The sequence below is a fragment of the Pipra filicauda genome, unplaced genomic scaffold (genome assembly GCF_003945595.2).
Source record: "Pipra filicauda isolate LSUMZ 115617 unplaced genomic scaffold, ASM394559v2 scaffold7_size6619720_pilon, whole genome shotgun sequence".
Classification (NCBI taxonomy): domain Eukaryota; kingdom Metazoa; phylum Chordata; class Aves; order Passeriformes; family Pipridae; genus Pipra; species Pipra filicauda.
This window is the reverse complement of record NW_024104976.1, coordinates 3,679,731-3,704,375: the sequence shown is the minus strand read 5'-3', so window position 1 is coordinate 3,704,375 and position 24,645 is coordinate 3,679,731. Positions and strand designations below refer to the sequence as shown.

The 24,645-nt window shown below is 36.5% G+C and overlaps 1 protein-coding gene across 1 annotated transcript in view; it reads left to right on the top strand.

Moving 5' to 3' along the window:
- The window catches only part of WDR72 (WD repeat domain 72), a 102,962-nt gene that overhangs the window by 23,496 nt on the left and 54,821 nt on the right, over positions 1–24,645 (top strand). Inside the window, exons 13-14 of the mRNA XM_027736921.2 lie at positions 5,835–6,040; positions 20,800–21,617. Coding sequence (XP_027592722.1) covers positions 5,835–6,040; positions 20,800–21,617 — 1,024 coding nt within the window. The remainder of the gene's footprint in view (positions 1–5,834; positions 6,041–20,799; positions 21,618–24,645) is intronic.

The following is a 24,645-nucleotide window of genomic DNA, read 5'->3' as shown; positions in this document are numbered from 1 at the left end:
AGTTGATCTTCATTCTTATTTTATTGTTAATAATGAAGTAAGATTATATATATATATATATACACACTTTTAAGAAGTGGAAATGAAGACTGATTGCTATAGTCAGTTCAGTCAGAAGAATTTGTACCAGGGAGGGTTTTCATTCCAGACACTAAGGGACAGATTCTCATTCCATGTTTCAGACTTTAAAAAAGGAGTAGAGAGAAGCTGCTCATGTATCATCCGAGTTCAGATGCAGTTTCTTCCATTCAGCCCAGTTCAGCACACTCACTGTGTCTAAGCAATTCCTGCTTACAGGATTATAGAATCATAGAATAGAATCGATTGGGTTGGAAAAGACCTCCGAGATCATCGAGTCCAACCCTTGGTCCAAATCCAGTCCATTTACTAGATCATGGCACTCAGTGCCACGTCCAATCTGCGTTTAAAAATCTCCAGGGATGGTGAATCCACCACCTCTCTGGGCAGCCCATTCCAATGCCTGATTACTCTCTCTGTAAAGAATTTTCTCCTGATATCCAACTTAAATTTCCCCTGGCGGAGCTTAAGCCCGGGCCCCCTTGTCCTATTGCTGAGTGCCTGAGAGAAGAGACCAACCCCCACCTGGCTAGAACTTCCCTTCAGGTAGTTATAGACGGTGATGAGGTCACCTCTGAGCCTCCTCTTCTCCAGGCTAAACAACCCCAGCTCCCTCAGCCTCTCCCCATAGGACTTATGCTCCAGTCCCTTGACCAGCCTTGTTGCTCTTCTCTGGACCCGCTCCAGCACCTCGATATCCTTTCTGAACTCTTTGGAATAGTTTAGATGGGGTCGGGGAGAGAAGAGGGGACTTTTCATGTCCTTTCTTTTGGGCTGTTGTGCTTACATCAGAAATCCTGAAATGAGGACTGGCTGCATGGGGGAATTGGTCTTTTTACCTACATATGTAAACCAGCATTATAAGTTATATTTCGGTTGTTTTCTTTGTGTTGTTCTTCATTGCTTTCTTCAACTAAAGGATATTCTGACGGGGGTTTGCTAATGCTATTCTAAAAGTGTATATTCTGAAGCATGTCAAGAACACACAGATTTGGACATGACAGAAGTCTTCCAAATGCAAAAATCACTAAGGAGGGTCTACCAAGAGACTCTGGGTGCTCCTGTATACAGAGCTGTAGTCATAGAGCATCTCCATTATTAATCTATTCCTAAACGTAAAATATCCTTTTAAATAAATATTATTAGCTTTTAATAGGCTGGTTCTTGTGCAATCTATCTCATTTCTGTTTGCTAGATGGCATTTACTATTGTCTTGATATTAGTTGGAATATATATTCTTACTTAATGCAATGTTTGTTCCATCTGTTTTGGGCCATTTGATTTTTAGAGTGGTGGCACCAGGAATTAGGAGAAATTTTTCAAGCAAAGTGCTTGTCCACTGTCTTGGAGCAAGACTGCAGAATTGTAAAATTCAAGCATTTTTTTTTAGCAAGGGACATGAAATTTCTGTATGCCTCACTCTAACAGCAGAGGAGAAAGTGTGTTGGGAGGGTTTTTTCAGATTAAATTTTTCAGATTTATGGAAAGGAAAATCTTGACAGAAAATAAACCAACTGGTGTTACAGATGATACTTGTTTTGAAAGGTGGGTTTTCTGTTTTGACTGCTGGTAAAGGGAAGGATTTGTTCTTGACCATGTGCTCTTTTTAAATCAATTCGGAAATAATTTCTCATTCCCAGATCACTGTTATGCTGTAAGATTCAGCTGTTACTGGGTCACAGCAGCACAGCAGCACTGAGGATTTTTGATACTTCTGCTGTGGCAGCAAACAGAAAGCACTGGAGCCTGATGATATGACAGCCCATGTGATGGCAGTGAATTCCTTGTCTCAAGGCAAGAAAATATGTGTGACCTCCCCAGTAAAAATGCATCATTCAGTGGGAGCAGAACCCAGAGAACTGTGTGGACAGCACTAACACCAAGAGACACAATTTGTTCTACTTGGTCCAGAGGAAGAATAAGATGTTGTAACAGTCTCTAACCAGTCACATCTGGTGGTCCAAAGCTGCCCAGGAGAGTGAAATACTCCACTCTTGTCTGTTCCTGAGACTTGGTTGCCATGGTCACAGCTTTAGAGATAAAGACTTTCTTTTCCTGTATTTTGTATGTATAGTAGGGGGTCAGAGCAGTGGTGTTGCTGCTGTACAGACACCCTTATCTTTTCTCCTTCATCCATTGTTGTTTTATACTCCCCAACTGAGATCTTTGGGCTCATTTGTGTTTGAAATACTTCCGTTTTGAGAGTTGTCTTTATTCCTGTTCCTTTTCCTGTACTCTCATGTACAGGCTTTGTTTTTTCTTGCTTTTCATTATTTTTCCTTAAAATCAAAGACAATATATTCCTAACAAATAACTGTTTATGAACAATAGCTGCTGTGCCCCAGTGTTCTTCTGACTGTTTACAGTGGTCAGAAAGTCCTTGTCATATACACAGGCTTCTAATTCCCTCCCCCTCACCCACCTCCCTTTTGTGCCTCTGAAAGATGTATTCAGAAATCGTGGAATACAGGGCTCTTCCTTTATTTTGGCTCTGCCACCTACTCTCTTTGTAGGTGAGTATTTTGGGCTCTGTACAATGATAATAATATAAATACTTTATAATACTTTTGTAATCACCCCCCCTTCATACACATTTTGCTATGCACTTAGTGCTATTTTATTGCAGGTCCAACTGTACACACAAACCTCTACAAGTAGATGCACACATGTAGAGAACATGATTAGGCAGTATATGCATGTATTTGCATGGATTTTTTTAAGAAAGTAACCATCTTCTGGAAGGTGCTACTTAAAAGGGATTTGAGACAGCTGTTATGCATGATATATAAATTATTTAAAGATGTAAATCTGAGTTTTTCCAATTGATTTTATGATATAATGTTCTGTCAGTAAGAAACCAAGCTGGTTGTCCAGGGCAGTTTCTATTCAATGTTTCTCTCTATAAAAATGCCTTAAAAATAAAAATTAAAAACCCAAACCGGTTGTAACTCCTCTATGTGAGAGGCCAAATATGAACCTAGAAGGGATTTTTCAACTGATGATAATTTTCTCTTCTCCAGACTACTCATAAAAAATGGTATTGCAGTGGCGTTGTCCCCACCATTGACAGTCAGAAAGGAGTTTGGTTGTAGCAGAAGTGTTCAGTAACCCAGCCACCTGCTTGGTGGTTTCTCAGTTTGCATCCATAATTCTATAATATATAGAAGCAGATCTGTCATCTGTTTAAATAAGATGTGTATGTGTAAAATATATAAAATAAAATATCAATTTACTTTCATGTACATCAAGAATACCTGTATATTCCATTCAGATGGTGAAATTCTGCTGTCCCCTTTTTTTGTAACTTACCATTCATTCTGATCTGTTTCTTTTTCTGTCCATTAAATTCTTTTTCTTCAACCAGGAGGTGAAAATTTGTCTCTGAAGCTGTTACCAGGGAAAAGCTCTGATATATGGAAAATAACACAAGGCTTAAATATATTTTAATTTTTACTCCTATGTGTATATGTACACACAGGAGGATACAAAGTCAGACAGATCTTCATTTTTGTTGGAAACATAGTTTTATCCTCTTTTCCCACTGTAGTATGAAAGCCTTAACTAAATTGTGTTCTCTTATACATCCAGAAGATCCTCCTGCAGAATGATCTGACAGAGGGATGACTGATGGTGAGGCATTTGTGCATCTGGAGCTCACAAAACCTGTTTTGAAGTTCTCTCTAATATTAAAGAGTGTGTATAACCAGGTCTTTGAAATTTAACACCATCCTCCCAAAATCCTTGGATTTATCAAAAATTTATTGCAATTTCTGCCTTAGATCCTTGTCTATAAAAACAGCAGGATATCTGTAATTTCACAGGGAAATTATGGTAATAGTCTTTCTGAAGCACTCGAGGACTCTGGCAGTGAGTTGCCCTGACAAAAGTGTTACAGAAAAGGAGTCTGGATATATATAAATATGTACATACATACAAATATTCCTGCATAGTGAACTCTCTCTGGAGAAGGTGGTAGAGAAAGCTTGGTCTCCACACTTGACAGTAGGGAGAACAGCTACTTCCTTGGTGAACTTTATCTTTTGCTCTGAATAATCCAGGGAGTTCTGTGGGGAAGCAAGGCATGCTTCCAGCTTTACAGTTTAGATTACATGTATTAAGAGACCAAAATAATATTAACTAAGTGACTGTTATTTCCAAACTTCTTGACTTTTCAAACTCTACAGTACTTTTAAGAATGTGTGTGCTTGTGTCTGGTGTGAACTGCATAATCATCCTTTGTAGACATCTGCTGAGAGTTCTTGTGTTCCTGAAATACTGAAATGTTGCAATGTTGGGATCTTTGTAGCCAGTATTGTCTTCCCAAGTATTTGTAGAGAGTCTAATTATGAAGATCTTCGGGCAACTTACTTTCCTTTCAGTAAATATCCAATTCTGTAATGGTCCTTCCACTGGCTGCAAGTGCTGGGGAGGGATTAAGAAAATTAAGAAAACTTAAGAAAAACAACTGCTGATCCTTATTTTTTTTTCAGTATAATATTACAGCAACCTGTGGCATTCCACTGATTTTTTGAAGGGGACAGAGAATCAGTTGCTTTTTTTTTTTTTTTTCTCTGCTCTGAATTCAAAGACTCTTTGCCATGTGAGTAGCAGAGGTGATGCTACAGTGAACAGAAATGGATGAGTTTCAGAGAAATAATTTCAGATAAAGAGATTTTATACACACATATACACACAAACACTTATTGTGTGAGATCCCTCAATCCCAGTCCAATATTTTTAGCAGGTGTTACTGATAGAACTTCAGTGTTACACATTTTTTTTCTTGTAGCAGTGAACGGGAAAATTCATGTTGTATTACTTGAGGGTAGAAAGAATTCAAACTTAAGGGAAAAACATTTCACATTGTAGCTGATATTTAATACTTGAAAAATCCTTCAGATGTACTCTATCTCTGATATTTATAGGAAACATGCTATTTCAACAATTTCTTTTAATTCCTATAGGAAATGTCCAGTATATAATAGCAGCTCATTTCAAAGACATTTAATCTCAGTTTAGATATCTCTAATGTGAGTTACAAATAAAACACTATTACTAAAATTATTACTAAATAAATTTTTACTAAAATAATATAACTGGGTATATCAACTGGAGGAATCAAATTCCCTAAAGCCACACAAGAGATGATACAGTCTCTGAAACATTGAATTCAAATCCCTAATGACTGAGCTACATATATATTCGGGTGTTTACAAACTGTCTTTACCTCTGACACTTTTAGGAATGGAATGAAAAAAATTGAGCTTTGTCTTGCTATTTGTAATCTAGAACACTAGAGGACAGCACTAAAATATTACATAAATGTGTTATTGTTTACACTGTTAATGATATAGGTGCTCTGAAAGGGCTTTGTGATAAGAAAACCAATTACTCTTTCGAACAGTTTGGGCAAGTGGTATTTTTGTGAATATTCTTGCCTCCCTTTGAAAACTGCATCTCACTTCACACATATGAAATATCTGGAGTTGCTTTTGATATGAAACAAAGTTTTGTTGCAGTGATTTCTTTAGACATTAAGCTTTATTTTTTTTTAATAGCAGTACTGTAGAATAGACCCTTGTGCAAAATTATATTTTTAAGTTCCAAAAGATGAGGAATTAATTGCCCCATCTGTAAATGTTTTGTGATATATTTGTTCACATGAAGTGTGCTATGTTAATACTGTGATCCTTCCACAAAGATATGGAATACTGTAGTTCCTTGAAAAAGTTACAGCCTCTCTTGTTTTTCTCCAGGCACACTGGAACGACATGAAACAGGTGAAACAGCGAGAGCAATTCTTGCTGCTATTGAAGATTCAGAATACTTAGTGGCAGATGCTCCACTTCCTGTATCTCAAGAGTCAAAAAGAAATAAGAATTCTGGATACAAACATTCGAGCTCCTATAAGCATGGCATGGGCCCTTACAACTTTATTCATGCAGAAAAATCTTCAGATAAGGTAAGAAGGAAGAGTAGAAGGTTTCTCAAGAGTCACGAGTTGTTATCCAAATTCTTTACCCTTAAACCCTCACTGATATATAGCTGTGTGTAAGTGCCATGTGGCTTGGGTTTAAGTTTATAAAGGCTTCTTCTGACTGGCTCAGTTTTTATGCCTTCAACAACCCCATTTCATAAAAAAACACCACTTTCTAATCAATGTATTTTGGGAATTCTGTTCTCTTCAATAAACAGAGGCAGTCATGTCTGCTTTCCTCAACCCTCAATGTAGATAGAAACTATTTTCCCATAAGTAACAAAAATGAAAAATACTTTCCCTGAACTCACGTGTGGAAACAGACTTGAGGATGGTCTTTGGCCTTTTTCTGCCTTTATTAATTATAATAAATGAAGTACTGGATATTTCAAAACTGTCTGATAAAGTACAACTTAATTTAAGTCCTAATTCTTGAATTATCTGGTCTTTTCTTCATTGTATCTACAAATTTATGCATAACATTGAGTTTATAATGATTGTAGTTTAACTCTTAATATTTCTCTTTGACCTTTTACTAACCTCAGTCTGATTTCTAAAGTTCTTTTTGATCCCATTTTCTGAAAAGTCTTATTAGAGCGAAATCCTGCTGAGCATGTTGTGGGGCAGATGGTGCACTAGTTGGCCATTGACACAGAATCTGATCTCCCTGTTTGTTAAAAGGAATAGTTTCTTCTTTCCTTTTTAAATAGGAACAAAGGCAAAAAGTTTTGGGAGTTGTTTGGAGTGAAGTTTTAGGCATATCTGTTAAAATGAAAATTGCATGGATTTAACTAAGTGGCTGGAAAGAAAATGTGCTGCTTATGGAACATGGAAAAATAGTTTTTTGTCAATTTTCAAGTGTGGAGTTTAACCTACTTCAGGAATTATCATGATCTTAAATGAGAAGAAATATCACAGTAGGCAACAGTGGAATTGTAATAATTTTTAGTGTTTTCTTGATCAAATATTTATCTTGGCTGCTCTGATTTCTCAATACAATATTCCATATTCTTGTTTAAATGTTCATTAATTATCTTTTCCAAATGAAAATGTTTTATTGAGAATGTTATTGATGTCTTTTAGACTTTTCTTGTCAAAATACCTCCTTGGTCTTTTTAATTTCCCTTTTTTTTTGTCATTATAGACCTGTTAGGTTAGTCTAATTTTGTAATAAATTAAGTTCTGTACTTGGGGAACCACTTTTCATTCATCAAAAATGTGTCACCCATTGCATCCAGAGCTTCTTCCCCTTCAATCTGCATTAGAGAAGGTTCTGTAGATTGGTGTGGGAGATGCTGGAGGCTAAATATATATCTAGTGTAGCTGAACCTGGGAAGAATATAACAATGGACATCCCCTTAATGCTATTCCAGAAGGCCAACACAGGCTGCACAAACGGAGTGTGGAGCTCTGCAGCTTTTTTTAGCCCTGTTTTGTTCTTGCTGAAATGAAGGCTTGTTAGGAACTCGACTGTTTTTCTCAGTTTTCTGAAACTTTTTTTACGTTTTTCAAAAAGTGCTGCATTGACTCTTTTGAATTCTTGTATTTTAGCATCTTGAAATAGACTGTGGAGATTGAGATCCCATGAAATAACTGAGAGGACCGTGGGTATCAGCCTTCAACATTCCATACCATAGTCATAAAAGCATAGAATTAGCATACAGATGAAACTATCATGAAACTCTCAGATTGTAAAAGGTCTTAATATAGAATGAGTATTTCATTATGAATTTCCTTCCTTTGCAAATTGTGTATTAGAAATTTAACAACATACTAAATTGTCAATAACATTTCTATCAAAAGCCCCCGACATCATCAATTTTAGCCTATTTTAAGAACTCAATTTCAGAAGAATTATGTAACAGAAAAAATGAAGGGGTAGCTATTCTATCCTCTTGGCATTGTACTTGTGAGTGATCCTTTTGTACAAGGCTGCACATGAAGGCTGCAAGTAATATTCAGCATTTCTTCTTACTCTTTATTATTATGTTGTTTTACCATTCCTATTATATTTAAGGCAAAAGAAGATTTCCAAAATAATGGTCTCTCTCCACTCAATCCTAAGAAAAAAGATATCCTCACATAGTAGTCCAGCTTCAAAGGCTTTCTTTCAAAACATTTGCCATCATGTAAATCACAGATACAAAGGCAGAATGTTTTGATTTCATGGTGTTTTGACCATTTTAATTCTTTTATTGTGCAGCACGTGCCAGTGGGAGTACCAATAACAGATGACTGTGACAAATGCAGTTAACACAAGATCCATATTAATGTTGTCAAATCCCCCTGATATATTTAAACAGATTTTAATTATTTTTAATGTCAAAAGACCCCCAAATATACAGCTTAATAGTTCTTCAAGAAAGCTTTACTTAAAACGTGAATGTAAAACCTCTCATAAAAATGAAACTTTTATATTGGCCTTAGTCATTGACGTAGGGTATTCATCAAGTCAGCAATTTGTGTGGCAAAGTGCCATTTGAATAGTGTATTGTTAGAATACTTATGGTCCACTTGACAAGGGCTCTTGCTGTAAATAGTGCAATTTGACTCCAGCTGTTAAAGAGTGGCTTTGACAGCAGCCAAATAGAATGGAGATGCTTTACTGCACCGCAGAAAAATCAATATTGGGTTCTTGTTCATAGTAACCTGTTTTTTCTTTTTTTTTTTTCCCCCAGATTTATACAAGACTATCTAGAGTTCATTTGTGAAAGTTTAAATATTATTTTGAAAGTGAGGCTGTTTTACTTTCAGAGTAATGTTGGTGATGAATGCTGCTCGTGTTTCGTTAAAAAGGAAAAGATAGTACTTTGTGGAAATACACTAATGTGATAATGCAGCATTTTTTCAACTCTCAGTTTATTGGGATGGATATTAGGATGTGGGTGTGTAAGTTGTGTAACGAATGACAAAAAAATGATCTTTTCTTCCTCTTAGTTTTTTTTTTCTTTTTGTAGTACCCCTGTAGTATCCCTGTCAGTTTTCTAAGTATAGGGGTTTTTTTTAAAGCAGATTTCTTTGTTGTTCTCCCTGTAACAACCCCCACAGATGTTGACTATCTGTAGTGCCATTGTAGATTTTCCTGAAGCATAGTCTTGCTAGTGCTGAACAGTTTTCCAGCAGCATTCAGTGACACGAGGTTGCTATGATACCTGGCCAGTAGCAATAGGTATTGAATCACTGCTCTTAATTACAATAGACTACACACTAGACTCTGGGCTCATGGTGTTTATATGGAACCAGCTCTCATTATACCTTTAAGTCATAGTTATATTTGAAAATTGGAGCTGTGTGAAAAGCTGATTTTTAAAAAAAAATTGAAATGCTCCAGTGCGTCCTATGAAGATTTCATTGATGCACATAAAAAGCTGGATGTGTCTGGGAATTGTTTTCCTGATGTTCCAGAAATCTTTCGTGTTAGAAAGTTTCCTAGCTTTTCAGCTTCAGTAATTTGAATATAGATGTGTGTTTTTCATGCACTAATATTTGTAGTGATTTCAGTAATGTAATTAGAATTTTCTGTGTAAAAATGTTGGAGGAAGAGCAGCTTCTAAAACCTGCCAGTAGTTGCTAATACTTGAACTCTGGAATTATGCTACTGAAGAGCTACATTAGAAAAGGGAAATTTTTACTGTGTATCTAAGAAAAGACAAAGATTGGGGAGAAACATATTTATTTATATGAGAACTTTTGTAGGAGTGTTAGGTGTATGTATTGCTTGATATATAAACCCAGCAATTTCTTAAAATACCCAGTGTTAATAGTTCTAAAGAACTTGGTATTCACTTAAATAATAGCATACGTAGCTACCCTAAAAAAAATATGTAAAGTCAAGAATGCTCAGAAATTATAAATAATAAAATAAATATCTATTTTGTTGCTGCACAGAATAAGTAAGAGACAAATGAAGACTGTAGGACAATAGTGGTTATTTGTTTTAGTATAGCAAAGGAAGCAATTTGAAAATAAAATTGTTATTGGAAGCCTGGAAAATCACTACTAGTTAAATCTTACTGATGGAAAAATTGGTAGAAAAATGGAAATGAGATACAAACACAAATACAAAATAATACTTAGCAAATAGGAAATCAAGAATGGTACCATAAACAATGGTGTTGTAGGCATGGATTCCTTTAATTTCTTTCCTTTTATAATATTTAGAGCACTGTTATAGGGAATTACAGATCTTGATCATTTCTGTGAAGTGGATTATTAAGAACAAAGCAAAAGAGAAAATAGATATTTCTCCTTGAAGTTGGTAACCTTATGTTGTTGCTTCCAGGATATTTCTTTTTTTTTTTTTTCTGGAACCAGTATTCAGTAGCTTTATTTAGTAGTATATTAAGTAAGTGTAATAGGAAAATAAGTGAAGAAAAAAAGAGCTTGATATGTACAGATATATTTTTTCTTTGTAATTCAGTTGCAAAGCATTTTAGTACTGTATTTCCTGTGAAATTTCCCAATTAAGTATTTTATCAAGGAACTGGAGTAACCACATAACTCCAGTGAAGCAATAGCTTCGGAGTTGTGAGATTAAATCTGTACCAGTTAAAAGGAATCCTGATCCCGAGAGCTGTTGATAGCTTTGACCACATGCCATCTCTGATGAAAGTTACTGGAGTTTTTGAAATGGTCCACCAAGTCAAGAGTTTGTTGATTTGTGTTTTCTCCATTGATCACCTCAAAGCAAAATGGAAGCAAAAAGTTGCCATTGTGATCTTGTAGCACATTTTAACCTTGTAGATGAGGCTGGCAATCAACACAGGCTGACAGAAATCTGAAAATAAGCCTTAACTATTTATTTCAAGGCTTCTGACACTGTTTCTATATACATTTACAAGCTTTTCTTCTCTTACTATACTGAAGGTGACTGGCTTAAAATTTTTGTTTTCCCTACCTGGACAACTAATTGAACTGTGTGATAAAGCTAAAGAAGGTGCTGGGGTGTCCTACTAGAAATAAATCTGAGGTGAACGTCAACAGTCCTTGTGAATTAGTCCGTGTTGAGGGATGATTTTTGAAGCTAACCCAGCTATTGCTGTCATCTTTGTCTTCTCCCATCCCTCCACCACCATGCTGCAATTCCCTTCTCTGTCCCTTGGACACTGTAGAAAATTCACATTTTGTTTTTTAAGGGACGTATCTTTATGATTAGAAACATACAGTTTCTGTCTTGTGGAAGTGCTCTTCATGATCTTATTTGTCACTTAGGACTGTTTCTTTTAGGTCTGAATGTGGAGTTGGGCATTTTCCCCTCTTAGATTTTACTTTTACTACTTTCTGTTCCATAAATTGTGATTTCTTGTGTAGATCAGCCTAATTGATTTTCCTTCTAAGTGCTCTACCTAGTTCTAAAATAAATTACATCATCTTTGTTCTAATATTTATATTTTCATATTATCCAATGGTGTTCTTGAAAATTCTTCACTATTCATGACAGGTATGTGGTGGAATCTTCATATGTGTGATAATCATCTTTTTCTTTCTAAACATTGAATTCCTGACCTCTTATATTTTTCTTCACTAAAGTAATACTAATTAAACAATTAACAGGAATTCAGAGTAAATTCAGGGTGAGACTTTCCTAGGTTTCTACCTCACACAACTATTTAAAAAAAAAAAAAGGCAGTGACTCTGTCAGAAACACATCAGTATCTGAAATGTATTTTAGAAATTGGACTTGCAGCAAACAAACCTTACTCTGCAAAAGAAAGATTTGCTATCTGCTGCTTTCCTTCTGATGGCTAAATCTCACTTAAATAGCAGAAATAAAATCCTAGGCTAAACTGTGGCTCAATTTCAAACTAAGTAGCAGCAGTAGTTACATATTTTTTATATATTAATATTCAAAACCTGATTTGTTCTAGTGGTCAGATTTGGTTCTTGCAATACTTATGGGAAAGGATGGATCATCCAAGCAGGCATCTGAGAATGTTTCTTTGTTGTCCTTCTGGAAGCCCATCAGTAAGACTGAACAGATCTCAAGGAAAGAACAGTTGGAAATCTGTGCACAGAAACTGAGCTGCCATCCTGATACATCCTTAGGGGCTGAAGAAAGACCAGCTTGCCTATTACTGAGTTTTCAAGAATGGCACTTCCTAGGATTCACAGGATTTTAATATTTAAGAATTTAATCCCATGATTTTTTTCTGCTCTTTTTCATGTGATTTGATCCAGAACTTTTATGATAGACAAATTTTCTGGGTGGAATTCTTAAAACCCAAGGTAGGAAATGCACTGTCAGAACAGCCTGGGGCAAGTATGTTGTTTCAGTTGGAGTCAGCAGTCAGACATGGTTTGGTAACTTAATTTTTATATGCATCAATCCTTCTTAGGACAAAGCAATATTCTCATGCTTTTACCCTCCTCCTGAGGTCATGTTGGCAGTATCTGTGTTCAGCATTATTCTCCCAGATATTTTGATGTTCATTCATCCAGTAAATTGTTCAGGATAATAATTCCTAAATCCTGAGTCAGTAGTCTGTTTTTGGATGGCTGTAGCATTATTTGTCCAGTTGATGATCAAGGGAACTTTAGAGATGTTCCATCTTACGACTTTTCTTAAGTGCTGAGTGAGGATGAAAATGCTTTTGCTACCACTCATCACTGAACCTTAAACATTTCTGAAGATGTGGTTAGGAAATTTACTTCTACATTCTGAAGAAGTCAATATATTAAAATATAAACAGAGTATTTGAATATTGAGTGTATAAATAATACTTCATTTAGAAACCACCTTATTCTTTCCTTCCATCTAAACTTTTCATGGTGCAGAGACTGTGTCAGAAATGGATCTTAGTCTGACATGAGTGGATCTCCAGTTCGCTTTTATGTTCTTTCTATGGTAAAATTATTAGACAAGACTTTGTCAAGAGTATTTGTTTACAATTTCTGATAGTGTACCCAGACAGGTTGTGACATGAGTTTTAGAGCAAAGCAAAAGTTGTCTGTATAAAATAGTCTGTATATTGTATATATCTCTTCAAGTATTTTCTTGAAAAACAAAAATATATAAACTTGTTTCCTAGTGTTGAAAACTTATGTGAAGAATATTCTGTATGTTAGCTTTACTTGCCTGTTATTCTTTGATATCTTTTTATGGTTTGTCTCCAGGATGACCTTTATATGTACACTTTATTAAATCCAGTAAAAAAACCGAAGTTCAGTATTTGTGATGGAGAGAGAGAAAACAAAATTGAGAAGCATTTGATTTTTCATACTGGATCTCTACATTGACCAATAGATGTGTTAGCAATTCTTCCTGAACAATTAAAATGTTTGTGCCCAGGAGATCCATCTGGACAACAGTCTGCCTGACAGTGGCCTTCCACACGTGATGGAGAGGGTTTCTTCAGTCCTTAGTCTGCTCATTACACAGCTTCAGCTTGAAGACTCCTTGCCTTAATTACTTACATTGTGCCACAAACTCATCAGGAGCGATGCTGCAGTTACTGTTGGAAGTGCTGTGCAGATAGTGATGCTCTGCACTGGGATTTTAAAAAAGAAAAAGGGGAGAAAGGTTACGGTGTTGGAAGGAAAGAGGTTCTTACGATTAAGTTCATGGATAAACACCGGTGCTGACACCTCGGAAAATATTGTAACCTTTTCTTTGTGGGAGGTGGATTTTAGGATGATCTGGGCATCCTCAATAATAGGACCAGGGCTGTTGTAATGAATACTATGAGAAAAGCAATGAAAGGCAAGTTCAAAGCAGTTTATTTAAGCTATTTCATATGGGAAAATTCAGCATGAATTGACACATTTGTTTGGGACTGCATTGTCCAAGTGAGGAAGCCTCAGGTCAAGCATAAATTGCATGTGAAAGCAAATTGGGGCACTACTATTGACTCCAGGCTTTGTACATATAGTCCTTTATATGTGAGTACTGAGCTTTAAAAAGGGCAAATTAATAGGAAAAAAAGTTCTGAATGCCCCTCTCAAGAGGATCCTCTGTCCTGTGGCTAAGTGAAGTGTGTGAAGGTGAGGAACACGAGTGACCTTGGTATAGTGACACCATGACTCTGTATGACACTCGTGCACAAGGCCAGCATTGCTCTGGAGTGGATGGGCCTCCCCTGGTTGTGCATTCTGGGAGACAGTGGATGCTTTTAGTGACAGAAACTCTTCACATGCTCCCTACATTCAAAGCTCCAGGAGGTGGGCAGGGTTAGACACAGGAGTGTGATATGTGGACTGCTGATTCGAGCTAATATTGGATTAGAAAGTGGATAAGGTTTTTATGGGGAGATGAAAGTGTAGCTGATAATTTGCATCCTTTCTTCCTCTGCGGGTTCTTTCAGAGATGGTACATGGTGTATGTTTAAGTGCTATTTCAATTATATACCTGCTGTTTGTGTAACTATTTTTAACTGAATGCACCTTTGCACATATCCTGGATTGCTCACCCTTTCAGCAGAACAAGAAAATAAGACAACTGCGTATTGCAAAATGGTTATGAAGTGAAGAAGGCAGGTTTGCTGATGTGATTTACCTCAAATAACACACCATTCGATGTTATTGTTGAACAATAGGTTATTTTTCAATTACAAATAGATAAATATGATTGGAAGACCATATTTATATCTAATTATTAACAGTTATTCAAGCATCACCTGGAGAATTTGAAGTTTCTCTTATGTATTGTATGGCTAGAATTTTGGTGTAATCTTTTAAAAAGTAAGCACTTTAAGAAATATAAGATGGAGAAATCTGAAATGAAGGTCCAAGCCTTTTCTGAATGGTCTGTACTCTCCAACACTTTTAGTACTCTTCCACTGAATGATCTCTTTGATGGTTTGCTGTATGCTGTGCCGCTGTCATGGGAAAAAGCTGTATTAATTTTTCTTCTTGATTTTTCTTTTAATGATCAAACTAATTAAATTAGGCTTTGTAAATTCGGAGTTGACTTAGTGCTAACTAGACATATAAGTTACACCAAGGTTTTAGTTTTATATGTAGAAATCACAGCAAAAAAAATTATTTCCTAGTAGATAAAGAGGTGGTGTGTTCATGGTGTAGATTTAGGATGAGCTGTTTGAAATCCAAGATTTTTGTGGAACTTGCTAACAGTATTTTATGCTCATAAACCAGTTTGAAGCCCCAAACACAATTTCATTTATCTTTATATTCTGAGCTTTATAGACTCTGCAAAAGTGTCCATCTGTTCAGCTGAGATTGCTTCAAATAGTGAGTGGTCAGAGAGACTTAGCTGATAAAGGTCAAAGGAGCCTCTTGACCCTGTGGTACTTGCCAAAGCAATTGGAGCAAAGGGACTGATATACAGTTAGATACAGCTTGCTAACGTGATCTCCACTTTAATTGGTAATGATAGCAAGAATACACAGTAAAGTCATTGCTGAAAGAAAACAAAAAGTATCCAATATAGTAATTTATTACCAGTCAGTGGGTTTCACGCACTGGGTTGTTTTACCCCTGCAGTGGTCAGAGAAAGCAAAAAGGTACTCTAACACTTAACTGAAAATGGATGCCCTGCTGCTATCAGAGATGCATGGTGGTCAAACGATTGCCTGTGCCATTAGCTTGGTAATGTTTTCTCTATTGTAAACTCAGCTCCCCATGTTCTTCCTGTGCATCAGCTGCAGATTGAAGGCTTTCTCGTTTGTCTTCTATTTGTGCTGCCAATCATCAAGCTGCTGTCCACCAAGCACATTTGAAGGAGGCAATTTTTTTTGCTCCTATCGACTACCATCTCTAGCAACCGAGGGCTCAGAGGATTTAGAAATAAATTTAATGCTTTAATTTACACCGTGCCAGCCATTTTGTGCATTTTTTATGTATTTGTTTTCTGAGACAAATACAAGTTTCCTATTTTGCAAAACTGTACGTGAGATAGCACCTGCAAACGTGTCCCCAAACATAATTCATAAGAAAGAATTGCAGGTATAAATATTTATATTTATGTAATAGAAAAAGGCTGAAGACAAAAATATCTGTGCAAGTAATGACAATTTTTAAGCTATTCTGTAGCTAAAATAACAAACAAACACCAAAAATGCAACCCCAAACTAAACAAAAGTAGAATACAACCATTCCTTCCCGCCATCAAAAATAAAACATCATGGAGAATAGAATAAGTTATGGCAATATGTTAATGTTTAAGACCCTTAGGTGTGGTAGCCATGCTTCAAGTAAAAGATCTTTGAGCTCCATGAAGTACAAATGTAAAAGACAGAGTAGAAGTACCTAAATAATTTTACAAGCAGATGTGTGATGTGCTTATTTTTTTGTGAGCCCAGAGCCAGACCAATAACGAGATGCAATTCTGAGAAATTATGAGCTCTGAACTTTTACTGACAATCCAGTGACTGGCCTGATCAAGAGACACAAAATTCCTAATTTCAATAAATTTTGGTTGAAAAGTTCTACTGTCCTGCCCTTCTCTGTCATTTCTGTAACTGAGGTTATCCACAATTTAGTTTTTAAAAACCTAAATAGTCTTACTGTTGATGTCATTGTTTGCTGCAGAGGTAATGAAGAGTGATTCAAACATGTAAATAGTATTTAAAGTTTCTATTGGCTTTGTAGTGTAATAAAAGGTCAGATTACAGCAAGGACAGATGATGAAAATATGTGTTAATTGAAATAAGCATAACTTGGTTGATGTTAATGGGTTGTAATATACTCTCTCACAAGAGAAAGCTCAAAGGAACAGAATTAAACCCCTTGAATATTACATAATTTAAAAAGTTATTAGAATCAGTAGGATATCTCACAATTATACTTTATTCAACGTGATTCATTCTGCAGGCACTAGGAACTTTGGTACCAGTTTTCTGACATTTTATCCTGTTGTGTTTGGGATAAAGTGAGAGTGCAGTGGATAAAGAAGGCCAAAAGTCTGAAACAAATATCACATTTAATACTAAAGGACTTGTTTTATGTAGAAGCTGATACTACCCATGCTTTGAGAACTGAGCAACTTCTTGTCAGTGGTATCAAAGTGGTGTCTGAGTATATTTTGAGTCCGGTTTGCCTTTTAAAAATCTGCCTTGTGATTTTGCCACTTTATTTCCTTTACGTCAAAGGAATGTCAAGATCATTCCTGTCAAATCTGTTTTTAGTACAGAACCCACAATAGAACACATCTGGTAAAGGAAGAGGGTGTGTGGAGAAAGTACATATATATGAAGAGCTGAAACAATATGGGAATCCTTGCCAGCTAATGGAAGTGTGTATTTTAAGTGGAATAGCATTCTCAGAACAAGTTGGATCCCTGTGGAAAAAGGCCTTTAGAGATGAGAAGGCAGCTAGGTAAAATAACACTTGAGTTGTACTTCCCATGAAATTTTTATGTGATATGTCTGTCTTAAACCTGTTAAAGATAATGGCATATATTGGTGTGGTTGGGGGCCACAGCATAGCCCCCCTGCTGCCCCTTTCCCATAGACAGGGGGAAATTTTTCCTTGGATGCTAAGGTAAGAATGAATAAAGGAAGAAAAGAGGTAGAAGAACAGGTTTGTAACTTGGAGAGCAGTGATGAATTACGTGCCAGAAGGAATCAATTAAAGTGAGTCTTCCAAGTTTGTTGCCCTATCCCTGAAGAATGGGAAGGTCCTTGAATGTGCACAAAGGAGGGGGAAAACTGGTGAAAGGGCTAAAAGGAATATTCTAAGCTCTTTGGACTTGTGTAGTTTGGAGAAAAGGAGGCTGAGGGGTGGCCTCATTGCTCTCTATGGCTTCCTAAGGAGAGGTGCTGAGATCATCTCCCTGTTATTTGGTGATAGGACACATGGGAATGGTTCAAAGCTGTGTCAGGAGGTTTAAACTGGGCATTGTTTTACCAAGAGGGTGGTCAAGCTCTGGAACAGGTTTCCTAGGGGGGTGTTCAATGCCCGAAGCCTGTGAGTGGTTAATGGACATTTGGACAATGTCCTTAACAGCAGGAGGCCTGAACTGGTCAGGTAGTTGGACTAGATGATCACTGTAGGTCCCTTCCAACTGACATAGCCTACCCTGTTCCAGCTCTTGTCTGATCCTGGCTTAAACATCTTCAGTGGCAAAACAGGGAGGTGCTGGGAGATAGTTGCCATGCATGGAATATAGCTTGGCCTTTCAAAGACTCCCTGCATTCTGCTCTGTCCTGGATTGAGAAAGTTTGTTCTTCTGCTGGTCAGTGATGCACAAGAGGTTCATGAATCTCAGGATATTTTAGTCTGTAGCCAGACTTCTTGCTTTTTTAAAGCTTTAAACTAGAAAAGGGAAGGGTATAATACATAATGTAAATATCTGCTTTTCAATATCCACCTTCAAATGCTATTCCCAGCTCTCTAGTTTGTAGTTAGTTTTATGGGTTTCCCTCCTTTTTCTGTCATCTTCTGTTACAGAAAATAACTTGTCCATATTTCCTAAATAGCATTTTATGTCTTAAGCTTTAGATGTCCACCTTCTTTCACTGGAATGAAATGCCTATGCCAGAGAGCTGAGATAACTTGATAGATGCTTTTAGGATCAATGTCAATAAGCTTTCATATTACCAATAAACAATAAACATCTATTGTGACTTCACGTGCAGAAGCATCACCAGATGTCTCAACAGATTGACATTGTCACAGTATTTCCCTTTGTTAGGATGGTGATTTTACTGAAGGTTTCTAAATGTTAATCAGCCAAATATAAGTGTAAATGATAGGCCAAATAATAATAGCTTCTATGAATGTCAGAGGTAGCCTGTGAATTCCAGTGTTTGCATTCCATGAGGTTCTCCCTATGTATTAGGAAACAGCATAATTAAAGATTAAAATAATCCTAGTGCTTAACTACAACGTGTTATTTTTTAAAAAAAGGAAAAAGGAAAGGGATAAAAAGAAAACCTGAACAAGCAGTTATAATCTCTTACTTATGACTCCCTATGGAGATCTTTAAATGAGATTATGTATTTAGAGTGCATCCTCATCTGGCAGGAGCATCATTCTCTAAATAACAAAAAAAGCCAAATTATATTACTGCCCAAAACTAAATAGCCAAATAACTAGAGGTTAGAGAGTCGATTCTTTCCTTGTGTTGTTCTTACTACAATATTAACAATTTAAAAATAGCTAATGCTCTAAAATTATAGTTTGTAATGTAAAAAGAGTTAGGTAAGGAATAGTCATGAGAAAGAAGATGTAATCAACATTGCACTCCAGTTAAAGCTGCCCTATTTACTAACACTTGCTGGTTTCTTTTAAGATTTGACTATTTTCAACAGAAAGTTCCTTGCGTAAATGGAATATTTCAAATTATCTAGGAAATTAAAGCAAACGCAGTGATCTGGGAACATGCAGGAGACTGAGCACAGTGCTGAGAGCACGAGCTTGTGCAGGACAACAAAAACATCCAAGTCATCAGTGCTTAAAGAAAAGGGCAGAAGTGTCAACAAGGAGTTTACACTCCTTCACTTCTGGTATTTTCCTGAAGGTGAAAGATACTTCTTTACTAGATACAGTCAGGATTATGATACAAGGTGTTGTAACTGTAACTGTACCCTCAGATGATCCTTCGGGTACCTTCATGGAATGCTGTGTGGTGGTGCAGCATGATGATTCCTGTGAAAGAAAGGAGGTGTTCTACAAACTCATGTGGAGTCTCCCTCTTGAACAAAAATTTAGGGTTTTGTCTTTATAAAACAAATTTATTGGAGTATTCTGAAAGGTTTAACTCTGTCATTTAGTTTAGTTTCTGATTTTTTCTTTTAGTATTGTGCAAAACATTTGTTCCAAATGACATTTCTTATGTTTTTTCCCCTCGGGAAATTGGTCTTATTGAAAAATTAAGATTATCCTTTTAAAATCTGAATACTCATCATGAATTGTACACTAGTATTTTTATCATTGCAGACTCTTCATTGGTTGGTATGTAGATTTAGGCCTTTTATAACAAAGGGAAAAAAACCAGTAAGGAAGCAGCAAAAGGGCCTGATACTTTATTGTGCCCCCACAGTAAGTTTTATCTTCTTTCAAAGCCTGTAGAATCTGTGTCATAAAAATTCTGTCATTCTGAGAGTGCACAGGCACAAAAAATTATACGGGGAAAAGGGCAACAGGAGCGGGAAATGCTTTTCTTCTGAGTTTGAAGATGTGTCAAGTGGAAAGTCCACTGTTCTAAGTGGATCTTGATTGGAATGTGGGATCTGAGGTGATGGGCCATGTTTCCTCTCCTTAAACACTCTCACAGGGAGCCAAAACAGAGAAGCTCTTCTGAAGTGTTCATGGGAAACTGGGAGTGTGATAGCTCAGAACAAAGTAACTTTTAGATAGCTTTGCATGTTTTGAAATGGCAAAAGACATGGTCTTCATCCCATACATATGTCAAATTGCAACAAGGCATTACAGACATTTGGGGTGTGCAAGAATTTTGCAACATCATAGGATTTGCTTCCCTAGCTTTATTTTGTAAGAACAAAAACTGTATGCTTTAAAACTTGCCGAGAAGTCTTTTAGCTTGAAATGAGACTTAGCAGAAGAAATACCAGCCTAGAGTTTTTGTAAAGATAAATTCAAGCCAGTGTTGTACCCTTTACATGTGCGTGTCTCTGTGTATCTTAAGCTATTTAGAAGCAAATCTTTTTTTCCTTAGTAACAAGTGAATAAATATAATTAAATTGAACTTAATAGAGTTAATAGATTTCATCTATTCTAGTAGAGTTAACAGATTTCATCTATCCCATTGGCAATTCTCTGTTCATATCTTGAAAATTACCAAGTGCTCTGGATTTGTGTTTGGACATTTAATATTTTTCTTTCAGCTAACTGATACCAGCTGCATCCAACAGCCCTTTACTATTTTACCAGTTAAGACAAAATGGAACAATGCAAACTTTCATATTCTCTTATTTGATCTGGAAAAACTTGAGGAACTTCTGCTGTCATCTCAGCTTGATGGATTGAAGTCATCGAAATCATTCCACAACCAATACACTCTAGAAAGAGCTAAAAGTACTGCTGAGAAAAGGGCACTGACACTAAAAAGAAACAAAACTGCTGGCTCCATACCTCCAGTGGATGGGCAGGGAGATACTGTTTGTTCAAACCAGGTCTCTAGGGGTAATAATGCAGCCAGGCCTGTGGAAGAAAGTGGTGGCATGAAAAGACAGAAAAAAATGAAGAGTTCCAGAAAGATTGGAATGCAAACATCAGGAAACATTGATGTGAACATCGCCACTGAGGCAGCTAAGCTGCTTTTGTCCTGTCTCTTACCATGGGGTGTAGATAAAGAATCAGACAATCTGTGTGTTGGACACTTGGATATCCCGAGGCTTCAGCGTCGTGTTTCTTTTGGACTTGTGTCAAATGAGAGCCACCTCTCACTAATGTTGCCAGGAGGGAACTGTGCTGATTGTGCTGTGCTAGGAGAAGGTGAAATTTTCAACTTGTTTTCCAAAAGAGTGCTGGATTTATCAAACAAATACCTTGCTGCAACTGAAGGAGAAACTGGAAGGAAGGAGGGACCTCAGAATCTTTATGGAACAAAGGATTTGGAAACAATATTCTTCCTATTTAGCAGAATAGCTTTAATTAACAGGATAATTAATATACCTTCAGCAGTTACAGATGAAAGTGAAAGGTAAGAACTTTTTCATTATGAATCTTCTCTTCCTTTATAGTGGTTAAAATCATTAAAAAACCTGAAACAAACTTTTCTTAAATATGTACTTTTGCAATGGAGCCTGTATTCTTTCTCTAGGGCTTTTTAAAAGGATGTTCTTTGAACAAGAGAAGATCAGGATAAAATTAGGTATCTTTACATTTTTCTGTGTAGCAGATGAGAAATGATGCAAGAATTGTTTTCATCAGAACAAGAACTTGAATTATCCAGCTTCACACCCTGCTTTTCCAGAGATGACTCTTTTCTTCACGGTTTAGCCTAAGTAGAATAATGAGGTCTCTTTATGCACTTTGTGAGAAGTGCATTAAGCACATTTGTTTAAACTTCCGCTCCCTATAAGCAACATACTTCCTTTGCCATGAAACCCTTGACTTCACAAATAAATAAAACATGAGAGCCAAGAACAGTCTGCCCTAGTTATACTATCTAAAGTACAACACCCCCAGTAACAATAGTAGCTACTGGGAATGAATGCCTCATCAGCCCTTGTGTTGTAAGAAGAACCACCCCAAATAGCATTTATGTTACTCAAAACAAATTTATTGACTAAATGCTTTTTCAGCAATAAGGGAAAAATAACATGCTGGACATTATTTGACCAAGGCAAATAGAGCATGCTAATCAGGCAACAGATATTGCCCACGGATTTGTTGTTGTTCAGCAAACAGAGGTTGGTCTGTATTTAGTATTTTAGGGACAATTAACTCCAGTGTTGGTGATGCTGTGGCCCTCAGGCAAGAAAGGGGGGACAGAAAATATTGATCTTGACGCTGCAAATATGTGTGTCTTCCATAAAGCTCTAGGCATTCAGCAGATCTCAAGACATATGCACCAGCCCACAGGACAAAAGCAAGTTTCTCAGTTGTTTTTGCTGCTGATCTTGTTGCCTATTGGTTCCATATTCACACAAGCTTATTTCAGGATTCCAGCTTGAATGGGAATTCCCTTTATGCAAAACAGTACTTACTTGTATTGTGTATTCCAGTACTCTTTTGGAAAGACATTGTATAATTAAAGTTAATCATCATACCAGAATCAAACATTTTTCCCCGACACGCACATGCTGGCTTTGGAACACATCTCCTGTAAAATTACACGAATTAAACTTGTTGCTAGTCAAAACAGCGCTTTTTTTTTGTCAAAACAGTGCTATATAATTTTAAGTTTTCTCCAGCATATGTAAAGCCATAAAACCTAGCATCCTTTGTAGAAATAAGTGGATTTTTGTACAAAAGAAAGAAAAAAAATAGCATAATCTTTGGTTACAAAAATTGTATGAATTTTATGCAGAGAGTTGGAAATGTTTTATTTGGAATTTTTACATGATATAGTTTGGTTTGGATTGCTTCTTTTTCCAAAACAAAAATAGTATCCCTATTATAGCTGTCTCATAGCTAAGTTTTAGTTTGGTGCCATTTGTGATGCTCTTATATGGGTTGTTGGCTCCCTAGAGTTGTTGGCCTCATCTAGAGAAAAGCATTTGAGTTGCATCCATTCAGTTCTTCTGTTGCAATTTTGGTTTGTTCGTGGCTTTTGGTGGGTTTTTGTTGTCTTTTTTCTTTGTTTTTCTCCTGATCACTATATTTTCCTTTTGAGTTCTTAAGCAACAACTGCAAGAGCTGTGGGTCTGCACAGAGACAACACACAATTATTTTCCTGGTTGTAGTTGCAAACACTTGCCCACTACAAACCTACTAGAGGTTATGCCTTCTATATTCATCTCTTACACATCCAGAAATTAGACAAGTAACCATAATTTTTGTTATTGAAGGATAAAATGTTCTTTCTCAGGGAACTTGATCAGAACTAGACTGTGTTTGCTGCATTTCCATCAATGCAGACCTCAGAGATTTTAGTCACCTGGGCATTTTCCTCTTTACTGTTGGTGACAGGAAAGTTTTTTTTCCTCATTATGGCTCTGTCCTGTAATAGCAATGAGTTTATCTTTTCCCCTGCCTTCAAGAACTGTTCCAGAACTTTAGATATGTCAGTCATACTTTTTTCTCCCTCCAATAAATAAAGATAAGAGCAGTTGAGATAAGAAATAGTGTAAAATCCTTTACCTAACCTCTGTTAAACTGCAAATGACATCCCACTGCAGTCAAGAACCATCATTTTCACATAGAGTCAAAGTTCTTTGGGTGGCACCAGTGAGATGATGCTGTTGTGTCAGTATTCATGGGAGAAATGTGTTAGAGTTGTGAGAGAAGTGGATTAGAGCCATGGAAAAAAATTCCATGCTTCAGACACTTCTTTAAAAAAACCCATAAAATACTTATTCCATATATGCTGTGATGTTGTTACCTTTGTGTTTGAGTATAATGGCATAATTTTGCTGTCTGAATGTATCTATACTTCCTGTATTGCCTCAAAACCAGTTATGTAAAGCAAAATTATCTCCCTCTCTCTGTCTGGGGAAGAAACCCCTTTCTTGTGATGTTCCCTTTCCCTCTTTCCTCCTATCCCTTCTCCAATAATAAGCAGAGTGTGATTAGGACTTGGCCTGTTTGTTAAGGTCTTAGTATTCAGCCTTTTCTTCAGCTCTTCCTCTTGCAAATAACTGGATTCTGAATGAACTCTTGTAATCTGCATTCATTCATTCCTTAAATTTTTATATGATTGATCCTTATTTATAATTTACTCTGTTTTCTGGGTTTGAGTTAATTTTCTATGATCTGTTACAATAACGTACTTTTGTCTTATTGGAAATTTGGGGGGAAAAAAAGAAGCAAATGCTGTTTTGTCCAATAAAGGAACCTGCAGCAAAATGTGTCAGATCATAAAAGTGAGACAGAAACAGGAAGAAGCCGGGAAGGGAAGATCTTCAAAGAATTTATTTTCTCTTCTGCCTTCTGACATTTGTGTCTCTAACTGAAAGCTCTCAAGCTGCGAGCTTTGAGTTGTTTAGAATTGTAAGGCCTTTTGAAATATTATGACTTACTGTTGATTGTGGTAAATTTGAAAGGTGAAATATATTGGTTTTAAA